General features: G+C 33.5%; 3 protein-coding genes across 3 annotated transcripts in view; 2 read left to right on the top strand and 1 right to left on the bottom strand.

Annotated features, from left to right (window-relative positions):
• Positions 1–5,363: 5,363 nt before the first annotated feature.
• LOC136982190 (tigger transposable element-derived protein 4-like) lies at positions 5,364–7,075 on the top strand. The gene has a single exon (XM_067278622.1). The coding sequence runs from the start codon at positions 5,597–5,599 to the stop codon at positions 7,073–7,075; it is 1,479 nt and encodes a 492-aa protein (XP_067134723.1). The 5' UTR covers positions 5,364–5,596.
• Positions 7,076–7,526: 451 nt separating this feature from the next.
• Positions 7,527–16,090, bottom strand: Alg11 (ALG11 alpha-1,2-mannosyltransferase). Its single transcript, XM_067278761.1, has 4 exons — positions 16,001–16,090; positions 14,354–14,560; positions 12,390–13,321; positions 7,527–7,826 (listed from the first exon to the last, which is right to left on the bottom strand). Exons 1-4 carry the CDS (start codon positions 16,015–16,017, stop codon positions 7,552–7,554), a joined length of 1,431 nt encoding a protein of 476 aa, XP_067134862.1. The 5' UTR covers positions 16,018–16,090; the 3' UTR covers positions 7,527–7,551.
• Positions 16,091–19,352: 3,262 nt separating this feature from the next.
• The window catches only part of ATP7 (copper-transporting ATPase 1), a 100,136-nt gene continuing 98,515 nt past the window's right edge, over positions 19,353–20,973 (top strand). The window contains exon 1 of the mRNA XM_067278758.1: positions 19,353–19,488. The gene's annotated coding sequence lies outside the window, so the exon portion shown is untranslated. The remainder of the gene's footprint in view (positions 19,489–20,973) is intronic.

Raw genomic sequence — 20,973 nt, 5'->3', positions numbered from 1 at the left:
AGCCACCAGACAGCAGAAAATCTACGCTTGACGCTAACTAGTATCTCAGCACTTATTAAACAATTGCTTCCAAACTCATATTATATCTTGACAGCTCGCTTTAATCAGGACCCATTAGAGGTAAAACTGACTTAGTGTAATGATTATATAATCTTGTATTAAACTCTTAACTTATGTTTTGTTTTCAATTAGCGTTTCTTTGGAATGATAAGACAAGGAAGTGGAAGCAATTCTCATCCCACAACAGTACAGTTCTTATACCTGTATAGACTGATGACTGTGTACAGTTTGGTTCGTCCTCCCAAACGAGCATCAGTTCAAACTGATCCCGGATCTTCCCTCGTTACTTTAAAAAATCTTCTTCAGAGTCATAAAAAAACCATTTAAGGAAGTTCAAGAACAATTGGAAGAACATTTACAAAATTTGCTTTGTAATCCAAGCCTGCCCTGTGGAGATCCTACTGATAATGAATTATTAGATCACGATTATTGTGCACCAGAAACATTTAAGTTTATTTTACATTATTTAGGAGGTTACATTGTTCGTCATCTGCTGCCATCACTTGGTTGTGATGAATGCAAAAATATATTAACAGCAAAACCCGAAGATGCTGCACCAGAGAAGACATTTACATTCATCAAATCTCGAGGAGGTTTGTTATATCCAAGCTATAAGCTTTGCCAATTGATGTACTGGGCAGAAAGCAAAGTATGTGAACAATTAACAAACCCAAACACGAATGTTTATTTTTCAATAATGGATATTATATTAAATCAGTGTTCTGTTACATTGATGATAGGATGCCACAATGCTGGTCACAAGTCCTACTTGACCTCCAGATTTTTGCACTTTTTTGTTACCTGTCGATTGCATTTTTTCACGCGAACGATTAATCAATCATTTATTTCATCAATTGAAAGTAAAAAACATAGAAAAATTTCTCACTTAAAGTAAATTTTAATAGCGCAAATAATAATAATTGTTATTATTATAATTATAATTATGTGTAATATAATTTGTTTGTATGTATAATATATTTTTAACGTATAATAAATTGGCATAATAGCACAATTTAATAATTGTACTATTATTTCAGTTTTGTTCCTTGTCATTTATTTAACTGAATATCAATCTTTATTAAATAAACATTTCTCAGCGATGGAAGGTGTTTAATGTTTTATTAAGTGTCATTTATTTATCCATAAACCTAATTTTGGGTTTAAATAAAAGCCTTTTCATTCTTATAGTAAAATTCATAGAAAATTATGAAAGCGAACTCAAAGGTTATATAACTTTCAATTTAAAAAAAAAATTCGACCTCACTGCGCGATCTAGCGCTCTTGTAGTGATTGCAATGCCCCTGGTGGTAACATTTGTCTCTAGTTGATTTTAGCTACTAGCGAAGATAGGTAGTCGAAAGACCAGTTAATCTACCGACTCTGACGGGAGTCGAGTCACGTCAAGTGCACGTCCTCTATTGATAAGAACGAAACTTTCATAAACTAATTATATACTGTAGTTTAAAAAAATTGACCAGTCTTTCAAGTTTCTTTCGAAGACATTTTAATATTTAATACGACTTATGTCGACGTAAACATCCTACACAATTATGTATTATTTTGGCATTAACAAAATTAGAAAAGGTTTGTCACCCCACTGCCGTACTCTATAACACCAAAACTTGATCAGTTTCCATTGTTGGAAACTATATCGATGGTACAGAAATCAAAATGAAAAAAATAATCTTTAAAGAGAAAAATGGTGTATCGAACCCGATAGAAACGGATAAGAAAACAACGGTCAAAAGTTTTTACATATAATTGTTTAAAATGCACGCCCGCTAACGCTACTCTCGCCAACTTTTCCCATCGGACGATCGGAACGCCGCCCAATCCGAAGCGGTTGTCTCTAGAACGAAAATAACGGGCGATTACAGTAGCACAGTGGCGTGCCGTCATCGGAAGCGAGGGAAGCGCCGATTCCACCTTCCAACGACCTTCCCTCGTATTTTATGAAATAAAAATGTTCATATTTTAGCGTACTTCGCATTAATTAAAATTAATATTTTATTATAACCGCATTACGTATCTTTTACAAATTTCTATACTACGTGTGAAAAAAAACGATAAGATCGCTATCGTATATTCGAATAATTCGGTGGCGGAAGGAATGTCGAAACCGGGTCAGTTTCTAATCAGCCAGATTATATAGGCATTAGCACATGCGGTTTACAGTGCACCAACCTCACCCGGTTTAGCTCAGCCGGCTAAACCGGGTAAGCGACACACTCGTAAAGAGTACAGCTTTATATCCCGGAGCGGTTGTGGGCCGTTAGCCGCCCGCCCGCTAGATATTAGGCCGCCCTCACCCGATTACGCGAGTCATCAGTAGACTAGATCGACGGCGGGCAACCCCCGGCCCGCGGGCCGGCTACGGCCGGCGAAAAGTTTCTATCCGGCCCGCGAGATCTTTAATAGTTATTAAATTGGAAAAATAACTAATTAATAGTTATTTTTCCAATTCTTTGTAATTTTCGAAAACGATAAGAGAAATAAATGTAGTAATTAACTTTTTATTTATTTATTTCGTATTTGCAGACTAAAAAAATTACGAGTCACAATTAACTAGACAATTAACTATTACGGCCCGCGGAAATAACGTAAAATTTATTCCGGCCCGCGTTATAAAAAAGGTTGTCCACTATACACTAGATTTATAACTTAACCCGACCGATAGGAGTTTACTGGCACGTTATTACGATAGTTCCGTATAGTTGACGGGAGTTTAAAAAAAAAATCCATTAAAATATTTGATATATTTATTCCGCGTTTATTCCGCTCTCCCGTCTTATATTACTTACGGATTTCGATGTTAAACCGGTGATATTACGATTTAGTACGTCCCATCCGTAAGCGGATGCAGAAAAAACGTGTACAATTCTAGTAGTGTTAAAAAATTAACCGTTACTTTGGCAGCATCGTTTACAACCAAATTTAACGAACGAGACGTACAACGGTACAAAAAAAGCTCTAGAATTTATTTTCCTTAAATTTACGATTTATACATCCGTTGTCGTAAAAATTTGTCTTTCCACTTTTTTCCCGAGACTACGGATATTCGGGTACAAAGTAACCGGTTTCGACTTATTTCTACTTAAGTAGTAGTTAAATAATTAAGCGATTAGGGAATTAGAAACATATATAAAACCCCGACGAAAGAGCCGAAATTTTACTTAAACGGAAGCTTAACCGAACCGATCTCTCGCCGAGTACGGCGGGGTCCGATCTCTTCGTAATATTAGACGTAATAAAGACAGAAATTTTTCCAGTTCGACGAGAGTGACCGAAAAGTCGTAAATTTTGGAAATTTCCGCCAACACTCGGTCCTAAAACCAATTAGTTAGAAAACGAACGACGGACAATCCGTTAAGTTTAACGTATTTAGATTTCTACGGCTACGGCGAGAAACGTTTAAAATCTACGACAGCCCCGTGGCGTCCTTCGAGATATACTAGTGACGCGACAAAAGAGGCATTCGACGTCGACCGGTATCGGCACCCTCGGGATTTGGCACGCGCACACCTACCCGGACCGTCTCCGATTCCATTCGTCAGCCACTGGTAGGGAGCTACAGTATTTCACTAAGTGGATTGTTTTAAGATTTAAAAAGTAAAGAATATTTTGTTATTTTTATGTACGTTTCTTCGCAAAGTTATACTTAATTATAAGTTTCTTTAAAAGTATATTCGTACGATCGAAGAATTTTTTGTACTAGGCGTGTATATTCGTCACACATTTTGTTTTACCGAGTAAGTTTTTCTGATAATTTTAATTTTAGCCCTTATATCGTGGCTAGCGATTCAAAAATTTACTTTAAAAAAGTTTTGGCTCGAGACCGTATAATGAAAAAGAAAACGTTATTAAAAGAGAAAGACCGATGCCTAAATTAAATATAAATACGTCGACAAAATATTTCGACATTTTCACGATAAAATTTATGACGAGTGACGATTCTTGAATGTAATAACGGAGGTAATTATATTGAACTTTCTTATTTATTAAGTACCTGGGATAATCTATTAAAAATACATTTAAAGAAGTGTACGGTTTTTACTGGCTTATCGAACGAACGAATACGAACGGGCCCTAACGCGCAATTAATTGATTGCCCCTGAAACAGGGCCGGATTTACCGATCCAGGGGCCCTGGGCACAAATTCGGTGGGGATCCCCCTTTAAGAGTAGGCAAATTTGATGATTTAGAAAATTTACACAAAATACTGTACTTTCAATTAGATTTGAACTAGGAAGTTGTAAATTTCATTTTAAAATAAGGTTATTGTAAACGTACATATATTTTATTGTGTAAAACTAATTATTTTAATTTAACTGAAAAATACCTATGTGAAATTTTTTCCCGAAATTTTCCGATGTTTCGTAGACTTTTTCTCGGGTTTGGTTTTCTCTGCCTGTTGCCCTCGTGATAAGGCCACACTAGGCTGTCGCGGTAATAGAAAAAAAAATTATGTTTAAACATAAATTATTTTTAGTTTTGTGGGGGCCCTGGGCACAGGCCCCAAATGCCCTTATGTAAATCCGGCCCTGCCCTGAAAGTCGGCTTATTACAGAAACACGGCTTCCCTATCGTCAAATGTCTTAATACAAAAACTGGGATTCGGTGCTAAAAAGAGAAAAACTGCCTTTTATGGTGTAACATTTTCATCACCTTTTTAAATTTATGTACATAAAAAGCTTAAATAAAATTCAACATCATATAAAAACTAAAAAGATTGATTTCGAGTCAAAATAAAAAAGAAACATAATGTTACGCTCAAATTCAGTCCTCGTCGTCACTTATTATAGTTGTTCGAGAATGTTTGACTGGCCTTATTTCGAGATCCGAGCTTGTTCCACCAAGTTCCACTGCACTTAGGTGATCCGTCGCGATTTTTCTATTATGTGAAGGATAATTCGTTTCTAAATACCCAAAACCGCGTTGTAAAAGTACCGCGTTGTAGGAGGCCTAACTGTATAGTTAAAACGAAGCAATTAAATTAAATTAAAATGGCATGACGACGTTATCTGATACCGTTTCGCTGGTAAACGGAGCAAAACGGCACAGTCCAAATTAGGGCTGTTAAATTTAAACAATTACTTACCTTCAAAATTTACTCTGCAACGATATTAGCGGGACAATTGCGGTGTCGTTAAAGGGACCGACTAATCGCTCATTGAAGCGAACATCTTTATATACAAATAGTCCGCTTATTGTAATCGTGGATATTGTTATAAACCTTTTAATTTTATTAAAAATTAGCTTGCCGAAAAATTCGAGTTAAAATACCCTATAATAATTCGCTTTCTGTAATCAGAATTTCGGTTATAGCTATTATATTCACGTAAATGGAATTTTAAAGCTGTATTCTCGTTATCAGACTAAACACGTGGCTGATAGCGCACTTATCAGTTACTAGCTGTTATCTTGATCCAGTGTTGTAACGTTTTACCCGATATCTGCTCTGGGTATAAGGTAAAATTACTGGCATTCTTTACTTAAATCATACGCCAGCTGTTGAAGATTGCGGTATTAATCTATAATGGCAGAAACAAAAAAGAAGCGCAAAGATTTGTCTCTGAAAGAAAAGCAGGAAATTCTACAACGCTACGATAAGTTACCAACGATGAGCCAACGAAAAGCTGCTGCACAGTTAAAAATTTCACAGCCACTTCTGTGCAAGATTTTGAAAAACAGAACCAACATCGAATTGTCGGCAGTAAGAAACGAGAACGTAATTCGTAAGAGGAATCGAACAAGTAAATATAGCCAAGTAGAATTAGCTTTAAAGCATTGGTTCCATGATGTTTGCGAAAAGAATGCACCCATTAATGGACTCGTGATGCGTCAAAAAGCAGAAGAGCTAGCTAAAGAAATGGGAAGAGAAGATTTTATTGCAACAGGTGGGTGGCTCAGCAGATGGAAAAAAAGAGAAAACATTGCTTGCAGAAAAGAAAAAGCTACCCAATTATGGATTAAGACAGAGTGGCCGAAAATTGCAGCCGAATATTCGCCGGAGAACGTCTACAATGCGAGTGAAATGATACTTTACTTTCGTGCAATGCCCAACAGTAACTCTATGTTTAAACAAGAAGGTGTCAAAGGATTTAACTCTTTCGAGGAACATATTACAGTTCTTTGCTGTGCTAATATGTCAGGTGAGAAACAAAGACTTTTAGTGATTGGAAAAACTAAAAATCCACGCTGTTTTAAGGGTGTGAAACATTTACCTGTGGATTACTGCTGGAGTGTAGATGCTTGGATGACGACCACTATTTTTAATAACTGGTTAGTTAAATGGGATAAAAAACTAGAGCGAAAAATTGTTTTGTTGGTAGACAACAGCCCAGCACATACGTCAGTAAGTGATGTGCCATTAAGAAACATAAAAATAATTATTTTTCCTGCAAACACATCACTAATTCAACCATGTAACCAGGGAATCATACGTAGTCTTAAGACTTACTACAGAAGAATAATATATACAAGAATTTTAGGAGAACTGGAAGATACTCAAGGACAATCTGATGCAAATGATATTGCTAGAAGGATTTCTCTCCTTGATACTCTACATCTTTTGACAATGTGTTGGAAGCAAGTATCTAAGAGAAGTATCGAAAACTGTTTTAAAAAGGGTGGCTTTATTAAGACAGAAACGAAAACATCTGCAAACGAAACCGAGTCTATCGGAGACGAAATCCCGGATAACCCTCCAGAGGGTATGTCGAAAAAAGAGTTTGAAAACTGGTTAGCCATTGACGACGAAATTCGTACGGCACCTACGGTACCGTCAGAAGTAATCCAAACTTTTACGTCGGGCCCCGGAAAATTAGCCGACGAAAACGAAGCCGTTCGACAAGAAGATAGTCCAGAAGACCCTCCAACAAATGCTCAGATGGAAGAAGCTCTACAAATACTTCGTTGTGGTGTGCAGCACAGATCTAATGAATTTCAAAAGCATTATGAATATGAACTGTTTATTAATGAACTACTGGAAAAAACAACAGGTAAACAACAATGAATTAATTAATTATAACAAATAAATCCAACAGTCATAAGTAATTTTACATCTCCTTTTAATATCAGAGTCAATAAAACTAGAATTTTCACTAATTGTACTATTATTTAAATTCAATTTTTATATTTATCACAAGTAATCCAAATTGTAAGATTGAGAAATGCAGAGAGATGTCAACCTCAAAAGAATGTGTCAAAGCAATAAATAAATCAAATAATAATTTAAGCTGTCCCCCAACCTGATTGACCGACTCCTTGGGGTTGGCTAACAGTTTTTAGGAGTCATTAGGCAAATTTATTTCATTTTAAACTGAAGCTTGGACACAGCAAATGGGAAAACTCAATTTATGATGTTATGTGCAATTTTTAACTTATTTTAAATTTACATTTCAAGAAGCTAATTATAATAATTATTTTAGAAAATTTTATTATATTATATGAAAAATGAAATTAACTTTATTGGAAATAATATTCACAGATTTATTTTATAAATATATTTTGTACAGAATATAAAAATGATTTTTCAAATTCTCTATTGGAGAATTTCTTAACCCGGTTACGAGCATTTCGACTAATGCTCGTTCTTTCCGAGACGGGCATTTTTAGAATGTTTAGGATGCATTCGGCGTAGCTTTCTTCGTCGTCTGCCAGAAATCCGACACGTCCTTCTTCGAAATCCTTAACGATGTCCATTTTTGGACCGCCGGAACAATGCGCTACCACGATTAATCCCGCAGCCATACTCTCCACTATTCCTGTATAAAAGAATCGTCGTGAAAATTGCCTGCTTAATATTAAATTTATATTAAAGATTTTTAAGATTTACTTAAAAATATATATTATTTTAAAAAGTATGATAAACTGTAAATGATATTGTTGAGCTTAATTTTTTAATTTAAGTAGCTGTTCACTAAAATAATTTGCAAAAAGATTGTAATATTCCTAAACAAGAGAGAAACAAGATAGTGTACTTTCTAACTAGAATTTGTAATTGCTTTTTATGCAATGCAAATTCATATTTAAACTATTTTTTAACTGATCTCATTCTAAAAAGCTACATCTGCACATTAATTTTAAGATAGTAGATACAGTGCAGCAAAATAAAATATAGCTGATGATTTGTAATTATTTGGAAGAAACAAAAAGTTGGTAAACTTTAATCTGTTAACTGGATACTAAAATACTATAGTACTGTAGATACTAAAGTACTGTTTTCACTGGTCTAAAAATATGATCGTTCTGCAATATGCTTTTTCCTCCTAAATCTCCCTCTCTTGTATAAATATTCATATATTTCTATACTGCTTTGAATATCACAGTGAATGATATATCAAAATGAAAGAAAAAAAAAACAAGATTGTAATGACTCCAAATTCTAGAGCAATTATCCAGAAGTGAAGCCTCTACAATTAGTGCACTAACTCGTCTTAAACAATACATCGTCGACGGTCTCGATAATTCAAATACGGTGACGGCAACATTTATCGACCCGACTAAGGCTTTCGATAGCACGGATATCGAGATATTAAAACAAAAATTGTTTAAAGTCGGATTAAGAGTGCCATTGGAGTGGCTAATATCCTATTTATTAATCGTGTATCATGTAAAGGTAAATAATTCAATATCTAAACCTTTTCGAGCGAACAAAGGAGTCCCGCGGGGATCCATCCTACGCCCTTTACTTTTTAATATTTATATAATTATTATTATAGAAATTATTCTATACAGATGATATTGTTATAACCTATGCAGATTGGAACCGTCAAGTAATTGAAAATAATATAAATTTATAACTGGCTAAATTAAGTGAATATATGAAAAATCATAACTTTAAAATAAATGCAAACAAAAGTAAAAAAGTAAATTTAGATGATACGCAAGTAGCAATTAATAATAAATATATTCAGAGTTAATACCGTAAAATATTTACAAATTAAAATAGATGATAATCTATGATGGACTAATCATATAAATAGTCTAACGCCGTCTTCATCTAGATTTATTGGAATACTTAAAAGAATAATGAGATATATAACTTTTGAGACTGTTTTGAGTTTATATCATGCTTGTATGGAACCTAAACTAAGATAAGGTATTTCCATATGGAATACAGCTCCTTATTTTGTATTGAATAGATTGCAAGTCCTACAAAATAACTTTATTAGAACATTATACAAGTTACCTTATCATTCCAATAAAATTATAAACAACGACGAAGTCAGACTATTTTAATTCTTCTTACGTAATTGTATAATACACGAAAAAATATATTTTTCTTTCTTCTCTGACTTATGGCTATCTTATAACGTCAAAAAAATTTTTAAAACGTTGCATCAACAACGAATAAAACACAATTACAGTTAAAAAAGGTAAAACAGAGATCAACTTGCAAAGAAAACTTTTATTTACATTAATAAACTTCTTAAATGCATTTCGCCTATGGAAGGCCTCTTCGGTAGGTTCAATCATACACAGTTCATGCACCGACAGAAACTTATTAAAAGAAACCACTTATATGATTTACAAACAAAATTTCTTTTAATAAGTTTCTGTCGGTGCATGAACTGTGTATGATTGAACCTACCGAAGAGGCCTTCCATAGGCGAAATGCATTTAAGAAGTTTATTAATGTAAATAAAAGTTTTCTTTGCAAGTTGATCTCTGTTTTACCTTTTTTAACTGTAATTGTGTTTTATTCATTGTTGATGCAACGTTTTAAAAATTTTTTTGACGTTATAAGATAGCCATAAGTCAGAGAAGAAAGAAAAAAATATATTTTTTGTGTATTATACAATTACATAAAAGAAGTATCTTATCATTCTTCCATCACCTCTTATTATAACCAGACCAATATTGACAAACTACAACTTTTATATAAAACAAACAAGTTCTTTTAGATAGCTTAAAAAAAATTTCTGACAAACCTTTATTAATTTCAAGTAATTTACTAAAAAATACTTTAGGCCCTTCTAACTACAAATGAACATCTCACGACAATCCCAACAAAGCTTTCCTTAGGCTACTTGGTATTTTCATATTTTAAGGAAATATTTAAATATTCACAGAGAAGATCAGATAGCCTGAAAGGAAAGATCATAATAAGATATATTACAATCTTTCCTTTCGGCATTGAAGTGTGTAAAAACTCTGACCAATTTTGATTTTGTCGTTAATTCTATCGCGGAATAGAATTAATTATTTTTAAGATATACAGAATATCTTGAAATCAAATGATATAATTATTTTTCATTTTTTAAAGTAATTTAATATGTTCTGCAACCTCCAAAATCATATTAATAATGCCGTGTAAGATATATATTAAAAATTACCTTTGAATTACGTAAAAATTTTCACAAATAGAAAAAATTTATTAAAGTTTGCTGGAAACCGCATACAACAACAACAAAATGCTTTAAATTGAGTTAAAAATTTAAAGAATAAAATGAACTTAGATTAAACTTCTAAATTAGAAGGTAATTTTCAATATTTAAATACAACACAATACAAATTATTATTGTAAATTTTTTATAAGATTTTAAAAAGCAAAGATGGTCAATATTCTGATCGCTCGATCTGATTCTTATTTTAGTAACGAAAAGTCTCGCTACCGAGAATGCCCTTTCCGATTCAATGATGCGAGTGGAATCGTGTTTAATGCATTTAAGAGAAAGATGTGTTTTTTCACCCGTGGCCCGAAAGATTTCTAGTTCGTTTTCGAGATTGTAGTAGTACTTTTGCTTTTTAGTATTCTCGGTTCGTCTTCCTCGACTGCGGCTGCTTTTAATAGCGGCATCGAGTTTATGTCCCGATAATTCGGCAGTTTGTTTGGCTTTAATAATTGGGTTTATGAAGAAAAACTTCGTACTTGCAGACTTTGTACTCGTTTGTATCCTTGCCCAACCTGGCATAATGCAGTTATTGAAGCTACTGGGCATGGTTAAAATCAAGACAGCATAAGCACAATTATCCCATATATTACAGCTTCTGACAAGTAAAGAATTTTCAGAGGCCTGTCACAAATAGGCTACATATTGATTATTAACAATCTGTGACATGCCATAAGAAAGAAAAAATTTAAAAAATCTAATAAGTTTAAAATTAATAAATACAAATGTATTCTGACAGTTTATGAGTTAATTATACTTTTATTTGCAAAATTTCCTCAACCTTAACATAAAATAAGAAAAAAGTGAACTTTTAAGAAATTTGTGGGATTTCCCGGGTTAAAAAAACAGCCGGGATCAGAAGATCCCGTTTGAGAAACCCTAGCTCGGACCCACTTCTGCTACTACACATCACAGCAGCTCAGCTAAAATTCATGAAATACATTGTATCCTTATAGATGAGTTAAAAGTCTTGAAAAGGATTAGATATTATTGTAAGAAAGAAAATTTTTATTGTTTCTAGCAATCTGAATTTGGAGTTGAGATAATATTAACATGGTAAGATTTAAAATCTGATGTATTTAAAAAATATAATAAATATCTTTTATCTCAGTTTTTATTACCATAATTTCCTGAAATAACCTGTGTGTATTTTGAAGTCAATTGTATTTTTCAATTTTTAATTACAATTACAAACCTATCCAATGCTAACCTAACCTTTGTCTAAACTTAAAAACAGCATCTTTTGAAAAACTTGAAAAAATCCTTTATATTCTGCATATATTCAACTGCTATTGTGATTTTTCTAAAAACTATCGAAGACGTGCGCTCGTACGACTCACCTTTACATTTCTCGTTTCCTATATCAATCTGTGTATTAATTGCTATTATTAAATATTCCTATTTAGTTGTATCTTGAAAGATAATAAATTTCTGGTAATTTCCCCTTTCTACATGATGATAGTGCTAATGAAAATTATTTTATTTACCACTTATTTAATCTATACTTGATAGGGTAATCATTCTTGCCAAGAACTATACTGGCCACATTGCCACTCAAACTCATCTTGATTCCAGGTAGCTCTCAACTATACTAGATATTATTGATATTAAGTTTGAAAAAATTTTATTTTAACTATTATTATTAATATAATTATATATTTATAGTCTATCCAACAAAAGACAAACTGTTTAAAATCACTTTGATAAGCAGTTAGTCAGTCTTGCTGACTTGATAATTTTAATGCTCTTTTCATCGTTCTAAGTGAATTTTGGCAATTTGATGTGTTTTCGACGGGAACTTCAGAGGTGTAGGGCTATACGATGGTATATATGACTTTTAATTTTTGTTTCGGCAATTTTCTGCAGGTTATACACAAGATGGTAATTTCTTTTAACAAATTAAAGAAAAATTTAAAAATTTTAAAGATTTACCTATTCCAAAATGTTCATTCCACATTGTATGAATACCGATTATAGCCTTTTCCATTTCCATTTTTAATTCTTTAAAAGAAACATTTATCTTAAATTCAACATTGTCTTCTACATTCAGTTTCTGACTCAGCAATTGCAACTCCTCGACACGTTGTAAATCTTCTTTGTTACGACAGCTTCCCATTAAGATTAATTTAATTTTCTTCTTTTCCTCCTCTTTACATTTCTGTAACAGTTTCTTCAGACTTCTGATTTGTAGAGGATGATCTTTCTCTGGTCTGAACTGTGCTATGGACAGAATGTTAAAGGAATTAAACTGTGCTTTCTTGTCAAGTGGAATGCTTTCAAATTCTTCAATATCACAAGGAGGATAGACTAAGTTGGTTCTTTCCGGTATTTTCCATATTTTATCTATATGGTTTTTTGTCCACGTAGAATTAACCATCACAACATCCGAAAATCTTCCAGTTAAACCGTATAACGCAGAAAATATCCGATAATACCACAACTTGAATGTCGATAAAATGGGATACTTTGCAACGATCCCACGATTATTGTACGTTTGGGTTCTTTGCACGACTCTATCCAACATGTCGGTACTTATAGTGGGATAATGAACGTAACATAAAACACGGCAATTTCCAAGAATCTTGAAAAGTGGGTAAGTAAATGCATAGCCCATGCTGTCGACGTAAACGTCTGGTACAAAAGACAAAAGAGCTTCCCAGCCTAAATATAAAGAACCTAAACTTTGTCCCAATAATGTGAAGTAAGGATACAAATATGCTTCCACCCATTTTCTTCTTTTCAAGAAAATAAAATTAACTTCTTCCGGAAGGATAATGTTAAAGCGTTTTTCTACATTCTGCAAAATCTCTTCTGCCGATATTTCGCTATCTCCAGTGTAAACATGACAATTTACTTGAGGATATCTGTTAAAATAAATATCAAATTTATTTTCACATAATGAAATAAGTAATTTCATGAAATGTTAACATTATCATCAGAGCACTACTACACAGACCTTTAACATGCAGAACAATTTTAGTTCTCACATATTTTCGGTGGTCTGAAATGACCTTCATAAAAACAAAGTGTGATTATTCTCACACCATCTACATTTTTCTCATTAGTTATACAGTATTTAGTTATTCTGCTAATATTCTAGAACATAAATGGGAAATTTTTTTGTAATCAAAGGCCGTATTTCATTTCGGAGGGACCCGATAAAGCCGCACGTTGTATTAAAATTGCATAAGTACATATGTTTTGCATAGTTATACAAAGAATATCAGTCTAAATATAATATATGTTATGTCTTTATTGAAAAAAAAAACAGAAAACATTTTATGTTTTGTTAATTTATCTGAAAAGGAGGGAAAAACAAATTTCCAAAACTTAATGTTTTGAGCCACACAAGAAGCCACAAAACACCATGTGTAGGCTGAAGGCCACAGATTTCCACCTATGTTTTAACTAATTTTATTCATAAATAATTGTTTGATCTATTAAGATGATATTGATGTGACATTTGTAAGAATTTATCAGATTGTGAATAAAGATATTACATGCTCTGACATGAAAGAAAAAACTTATTATCAATTTGAAAATTTTAGATATAAAGCTTATCATTTGTTCACTTTCACTTATCTTTTTGTATATTATTTTTTTCAATTTTAGTGTAGAATAAAAGAAATTTTTATTAAAAGATATAAAAGTTTATATTCAAAAGCCATAAATTGGATGCTACTTTATGGCAATGTAGACATTGTATGTTGCTGATTAATGTTAAAAAAATTCAAGCATTGTCCCCTCAAACTTCTAATATCAAATTCAAATTTTTAATATGAAATGGACCCTTCAGAAATTAAAAGAAGCAATATTTAAATTGCTAATATGTGTTTTGATTAAAGCAAATAATAATCCAATTGTTATTTTACTATATTATACACTAGTCCACATACTTTTCCTGTAATGCCTTTATAGCAATCCACAGAACTCGTTCTCCTCCTCCGCCGGCATTACAGTAGGGATGGAAGAACGCAACAGAAATTTTATCGGGATTCTCTTCTTTCTTGACGAAATTCTTTATCCATAAACGAAGAGACAGCCAACAGGTTGCAATTAGTAGAACAACAACGATAAATAAATTGAAGAGAAACAAAAGAAGGCTAAAATTTTATTAAAAAATTAAATTAGATTTTAATAAATATAACATTCTAAAATAATTTATAAACCAAAATTTATATCAAGTGATAAAATATTTATGAATCATCAGTTTCGGTATAGAATACCAAATAAGAAATCTAATTGGCTAGGACGACAGAGTAAAGAATTGTGCCAAGTATATCTAAACGGTATCCCGTCCCCAACACGTAAGGTCGGTTTTGTTTAAAATGGCGTAAGAGGACCATTTTAAACAAAAACGCCTATTCATTCTTCACGATCGTAATTTTATCATCTTAAGGACCGATTTTATTATTGTGCCGGAATAAATATTTCTATCGGCATTTGCAGCAATTCTTCGAGTGCTTAGTTCCGACAGTAACGAAGCTATAAAAAGATACCATTAGTAGAACTTAACATAAACAAGAAAGCCGATCAAAATACTTTCTAGAAGTGGGTAAAGTTCGGGACTGGTTAGAAATGACTTTGGAATTGCAATATAATGCAAACAGCAAAAATTTGGCATTACTTATCACAGTTCAGATGTTAATGGGACCGATCAGCATGGGTGAAGGACAATGGCATATGCAGAGGGGACCAAGGGGCCATGGCTCTCTCAAAAAACACTAGAAAATTTTCCAAAATGTTTTTCTAATTAGAATTAATTATTTTATTTGTATTGTGTTATGTCTTCTATTTCCACACTATTTATGAACTGTCACATAAGGTAGGAATTTTATTGAATTTGCATTAAAAATTTTTCATCCTTTCGACTTGGCTTCCCCAAGATTAAATCCAGATTGTGCCACTGTGATATTTTAATATTAAAAATATGGGGTCTTCCAAAATGAATGCTACCATTTTAAATTACTGTAATTATGTCAATTCTTATCCAAGAAGTGTAAGTTCTATGCTCTAACACATGCTATATCTATTGTTTTAAATGAAGCATTTTATTTCCAAACCAAAACAGTTTTTATGTAGCATTTAATCTGAATTTTAAAGTAAATGCATTAAATCGGAGTCCGAAAGTTCTCATAAATACGTCAGAAATGTCACGTGGCCGAGATGACGTTTAGAGGTAGTCACGTCAGAGGTTTTGTACTAGTCCACCGTCCAACGTGATACTCCACGACGGAAACGAGCTTAAGCAATGGTGACCCGAACGGTGCACAGTTGGTAAGTAGTCCAATGGTTTTTTTTATACGGGCTGGCGATAAAAGTTCTATGTGTTTTGGAAATATCTACGAAATATGTGTGTTTTAAAAGCAATAAATCTATAGAGCTACCGTAAAACCCTCCCTCATAATATACTATTCCATGTTTATAAATGAGATCATTGAAACATTATAATTCTGTCGAAAAATTGTCCATGCAAGTAATTATAGTTTTCATCCGTATGATTTTAATAGTGAATCATATATTTTTAATAATATAAAACAAACCTGTCTAAATAATCCATTTAAAACGATCTTATAAACCTTTACATGATAACACGCAGCAGACATCTATCAAACCGAAACACGTCACGCTCACTTTTACACGGTGCGAGATTAAGCTTCCAATCTTGTTCTCGTCACCAGTTCTCATATAATTTTTTAAATCATTTAAACTATTTATAACAGTTTCTGTTATTTGTTTTGATATGAAATAATATAAATAAAAATATTATTTTTTTAATTTTACAATTTATTTATTAACATATTTTCGACAAAATAAGATGAGATATATCACGATATTCCGGTCGTCGGAACAGAGCCCTCTAGAGGTTTGTAAAGGCGACGTAATTAGCAGAAATATTTCGAGTTGTTAAACTAAGCCATTAATTAATGCGAATCTTACCAGTCGCATTAATTACAAATTTTCTTAAAATTATAAATTGAAGTGAGAATTTAGGAATATAGATTGGGCAATTAAAAGACATTATGTAGTTCAGTGAATTCAACTCAACAATGTATAATTGCTACAGTATTGCTTTTATTTCAACATTTATTTTATTTAATGTACATATTTATAAAAGTAAAATTAGACGGCCGGATGGCCGAGCGGTCAAGGTGACAGCCTACCGCTCTGGGGGACCCGGGATCGAATCCGAACGGGTCGAATAATCCCCAGGAATTTTTCGGGGGGTGGTCCGTTCGGATATGTCAAGCCCCGTCCCTCCCGGCCCGGCCGTCCCATTGTGGACCTGGCCGAACCCCTAATGGGCTCGCTAAAATAGGCCCACTTAGTGCCCACAGGGCGGAAAGAGTTTTAAAAAAAGCTATCTAGTGTTAAACATATGAGTTGATAAAACCACTAAACACTTGTAATTGATCGCGGGTTCGTATTTGACACGTACGGTTTTCCGAGCTTCTTCACGTGCCTAGTACTTAAATAGAGGTTTTCCATAGAAGTTTACTAGGGAAAAACCCCCACTTAGCAGATCGCCCATGTGTTGCAACACATGGGCGATCTGCTAAATGGGGGTTTTTAAATTTCCCATACCATGTTATTACACTGTACGGTCAGAGGCAAGCAGGTTCGGCTTAATGCCATATTCAATTTAAAAATTATGAAGTGTCTTTTTCAAAGTTGAAAGATTCATTTTTTAGGAAGGTTTGTCTTTGCTGATAGGCATTATAATGTACAAAGAAAATTGAGTGCTTTGATTGAAGAAACTGGCTTAAGATGAAATTAAAGTTGGACGAGGAATTTTTCGGGGAATGATCCGTCGGAATATGTCGAGTCCCGTCTTTCAGCATCCGGCCACCCTATTGTGGGCCTGGCTGAACCCATAATGGGTTTGCTGAAGAAAAGTTCTCTTAGTGCCTACAAGGCGGGAAAAGGTACATTGGATGTAGTGTACTTCTTTAAACCTTTGAAAGTTCTTTTAAATTTTCGTCTACCAGTGGTCTAGTGCAGCGATGTGCAAACCGTGGGTCGCGACCCCTCTGGGAGTCGTGAGAAAATTTTTCGGGGTCGCCAAATTCAAAACAATTTATTTGACAATAAAAAATATAAGGATTTACTACAACAAGTATATGCATAAATAAATAAAACCAATGTTTCATAAAATTATGTATTTTATTAAGACCTCTAATAAGACAAAAACAAAAGCGCAAATCCCAGAAAGAATTTCACTATAACTACCTTGACGATTTAAAAAAACGTTACTGTCTATCCAGGAGTTGCAGACAAAATTTTACACAAAATGGGAGGTCGGAAAAAAATATATAGTTTGCGCACCACTGGTCTAGTGCAGGGGTCGGCAGTTCGTCAAGTGAGAAGAGCCAAATTGTCATGGAAACAAGATACCAAAAGTACCAGAGAGCCGCATCGAGACTTAGTTGCTTGGCCGATCGCCGACAACTGTGTTGAAGGACGCCCCCTAGTGCGCGTTACAGGCATCCGTGACAATAATAATTTCCTATTACAAATATACTGAATTATTTATATTATTGGCTATTGGGCAAATGAATAATAACAATTTATACTGTTAATGTAAATAATAATTTATATTGTTAATTTAAATGTGCGAAATACGACACACGACAGGGGCGCCTCTAGTGGCCGTTTTCGGCATAACGTTACACAGACGGACGGACACGCGTTCAATAGGTTATATATATATATATATAATATATATATAGTGTGTGTGCTTTAAATGCTACCACTCGCATGCGATTCATATTGATCGACGCGAGTGGTCATGTGCGGACGGGCTAAAGAATGGTACAGAGTATGCCGTACAAGTTGAAGTTTGTTCGGCGGCTCTATCTCATAAACTCATAAGTTATAAGGCTGCTTGAGATGAGGTGAGATTGGAGTTTATGTCCGAAGAGCCGCAAACGTCTATGCAAAGAGCCACATGTGGCTCGCGAGCCGCACTTTCCGACCCCTGGTCTAGTGGATAAAATCACTGAACATTGCTAATTGGTTGTTTGTTCGCGCCTGGCCAACGGGCCGGCCAAGTGGAGTTTTCCGGATTCTTTTCGCACTTGTAACATCTGAATGGGGGCCAGTTTCCCTCAGAATGTCCTCCCGAGAGGCATTTTCCTTCGGCATAATACAATCACTGGAATTGAAATGTCGAGATGATTTTAAGCCTGTTATTAATTCTCTTCATTTGCCACAGGCATCAGTGCTTTGCATCTTTCACAACATTTCATAATTACAGAGATTAAGTTATTGAAAAGTAACGTTACATGCTCGTTGTCACCTTATCTTTCTATATAAACAATAAAATCTTAGAATATTTCATTCCTTTACATATAAGTTTCACAAAGCTTCTCAAGATCCATAATCATTAAGCCACATATCATGTTGAAATTTTTAATATAAGTAATGTATTTGGCAATTATAATGTATTATTTGAAAAATATATTTAGAACAATTAAAACAAACTAAAAATTAAAATAAATTATAAACTATATTTTTTTCTTAAAAATTGTATCATTATTAATCAAAAGATGGCAGCATGTAGCGTTACATACTTAGATATTATTTCTTCTTCTTCTTCTTCTTCTCCACTTAAATTTATTTTTATAATTAAAACAATTTATAATTTATTTAAATAAATTTATTTTTTCTGAATCTTTAATCCCACTCTATGTATTCTGTGCAGACACAGACCAGCAGTACAAAAGTGGTGTCACTAAATAGTAAAATATAGATTTAGAAGCCTTCTAAATCGAAAATCCATTCAAAATTATTGTATAAATTATGTTATAATGAAGTGAAATTCAGACCAATGAGGCGATATCTGTGCTTCAAATGTAGAAAAACTAAATAAACAACATAGGTGTGACGTCAGCGGTAATATCTATATATAAGACATCCGGTTTTATTAAGTATCAAATTGTGTGCATGCCTCGACTCACGTAATCGAAAATCTCCTCTCGACCCCGAAGGAATTATCAAACTGGAGTACTTTGGACACACTTCCTACATTGTGAGTACAAGAAAGTCATATTTTCTACAGTTTACTGCACCTTTTAGTATTGCCACAGGCCATTTTATTTGTAATTACTTCCTCGATAACGCGAAAATTTTTGTATTTTATACATTTAAAGCTTAGTGTATCAGTAAAAATGTTTATTTTTGTGTCATTTATATATAATCGCGCCGCTATCCACGTGGTATTCGTTTACAAAACCACGTGGTTCGGTAACCGTGTATAATACGCGCGAAACGAGGGAAATTACGTATAAATCAGGTTAAAAATTCGAGACATGTTTAAAATTAACAAATAAAAAAGACTTAAGGATAACGTTTAAGTAAAATATTTTAAAATTCCTGTAATTCGATACTAGAATATATCCTACACACTTAATCTTTGATTTATTATATTACATTGGTTCAAGCACGTAAAGGTTGGTGTATAAAGGTCAAATTTTTATTACAATTCCTTAAAAATCACTCTCATTACTCATTTAATAATCTATAATTTGCATTTTATTATTAAGATAACGCGTAGGATGGCTCGAAAATCCGTTAACCACGTATTACCACGTGTGTTCCAAGTATAAGTTTATAAGTAATGAAGTACAGTATATCTGTTTTGTTTGGTGTCACGACTTGGTGAATTTATAGACACTTGACAAATTCATCTATTTAATCCACAATCTTTACAGAGACGCGTTTCGGGCTTTCGCCCCTCTTCAGTCTGTTACGTAATATGCATATGTTGTATCTGGTGGGCATCTGTTCGGCACCTTCCGCACTACGTCTTCCCACTTATTTTCCCGAACTCCCTGTTAACTTGACCTCTTCACCCGCATGTCTCACAGCGTGTAACTTCTCTCTCCCGGAATGCTGCACACAGCCACGCCTACAACTGTATAAATATACTTTTTAAGATATTCTATTTAATAGTTGTAACCAGCTTTTATGAATTTCTATGCTTAGGTTCTTGTTAATATTATTTTTTTCTGTATCCATTGTGTATCATGGAGGAAGATCTATCGTGGTCTGGGATGTTTCTCGAGTAATCAAATGGGCCCAGTATGGAGCTTTTTGTGCACCTTGATATTCTGAAAAGTGTTGTTACCTCATGTTACCTGTCAAAAAATCCATGTATCGGTTTACCTGCAAGATAACGATCCAAAGCACAGAGCCAATGTTGCCAAAAAGATTCGAGTATTGCTTTGGTTGGCACAATCGCCGAACTTAAATTCAATAGAAAATTCGTGGAAAATCGTTGTTAATGCCATTGAAACAGCATGAAAAATTAATCTTGTTAACCAGTTAAGAAAAAAAAATTAGTTAAAAGCGTGTAATTTAAACGTGTCTGGTCAAACTAGTTGTGAGTCCTTGTGACGTATGGGAAGTTGTCGAAACAGGACGCCATTCTAAAATCACGTGACTTTGGAGTAGCATTGTGTTTCGTGTTTCGTTTTCATTATTATAAATAATAATTTCGCTTATTTTTTATATT

This window comes from Centruroides vittatus, unplaced genomic scaffold (assembly GCF_030686945.1).
Source record: "Centruroides vittatus isolate TY-2023 unplaced genomic scaffold, ASM3068694v2 contig_817, whole genome shotgun sequence".
NCBI classification, from domain to species: Eukaryota; Metazoa; Arthropoda; class Arachnida; order Scorpiones; family Buthidae; genus Centruroides; species Centruroides vittatus.
This window is presented reverse-complemented; position numbering and strand designations above follow the sequence as displayed.

Bases quoted from the DNA above. Each gene is read 5' to 3' on its own strand.
- LOC136982190 (XM_067278622.1), top strand. From the start codon at position 5,597: ATGGCAGAAACAAAAAAGAAGCGCAAAGATTTGTCTCTGAAAGAAAAG.
- Alg11 (XM_067278761.1), bottom strand. The intron at 13,322-14,353 runs GTATGTGGACTA...TTATTTTAACAG, and splicing joins ATAAAGGCATTACAGGAAAA to ATATCCTCAAGTAAATTGTC. The intron at 7,827-12,389 runs GTAAATCTTTAA...TCTTTTATACAG, and splicing joins GAATGAACATTTTGGAATAG to GAATAGTGGAGAGTATGGCT.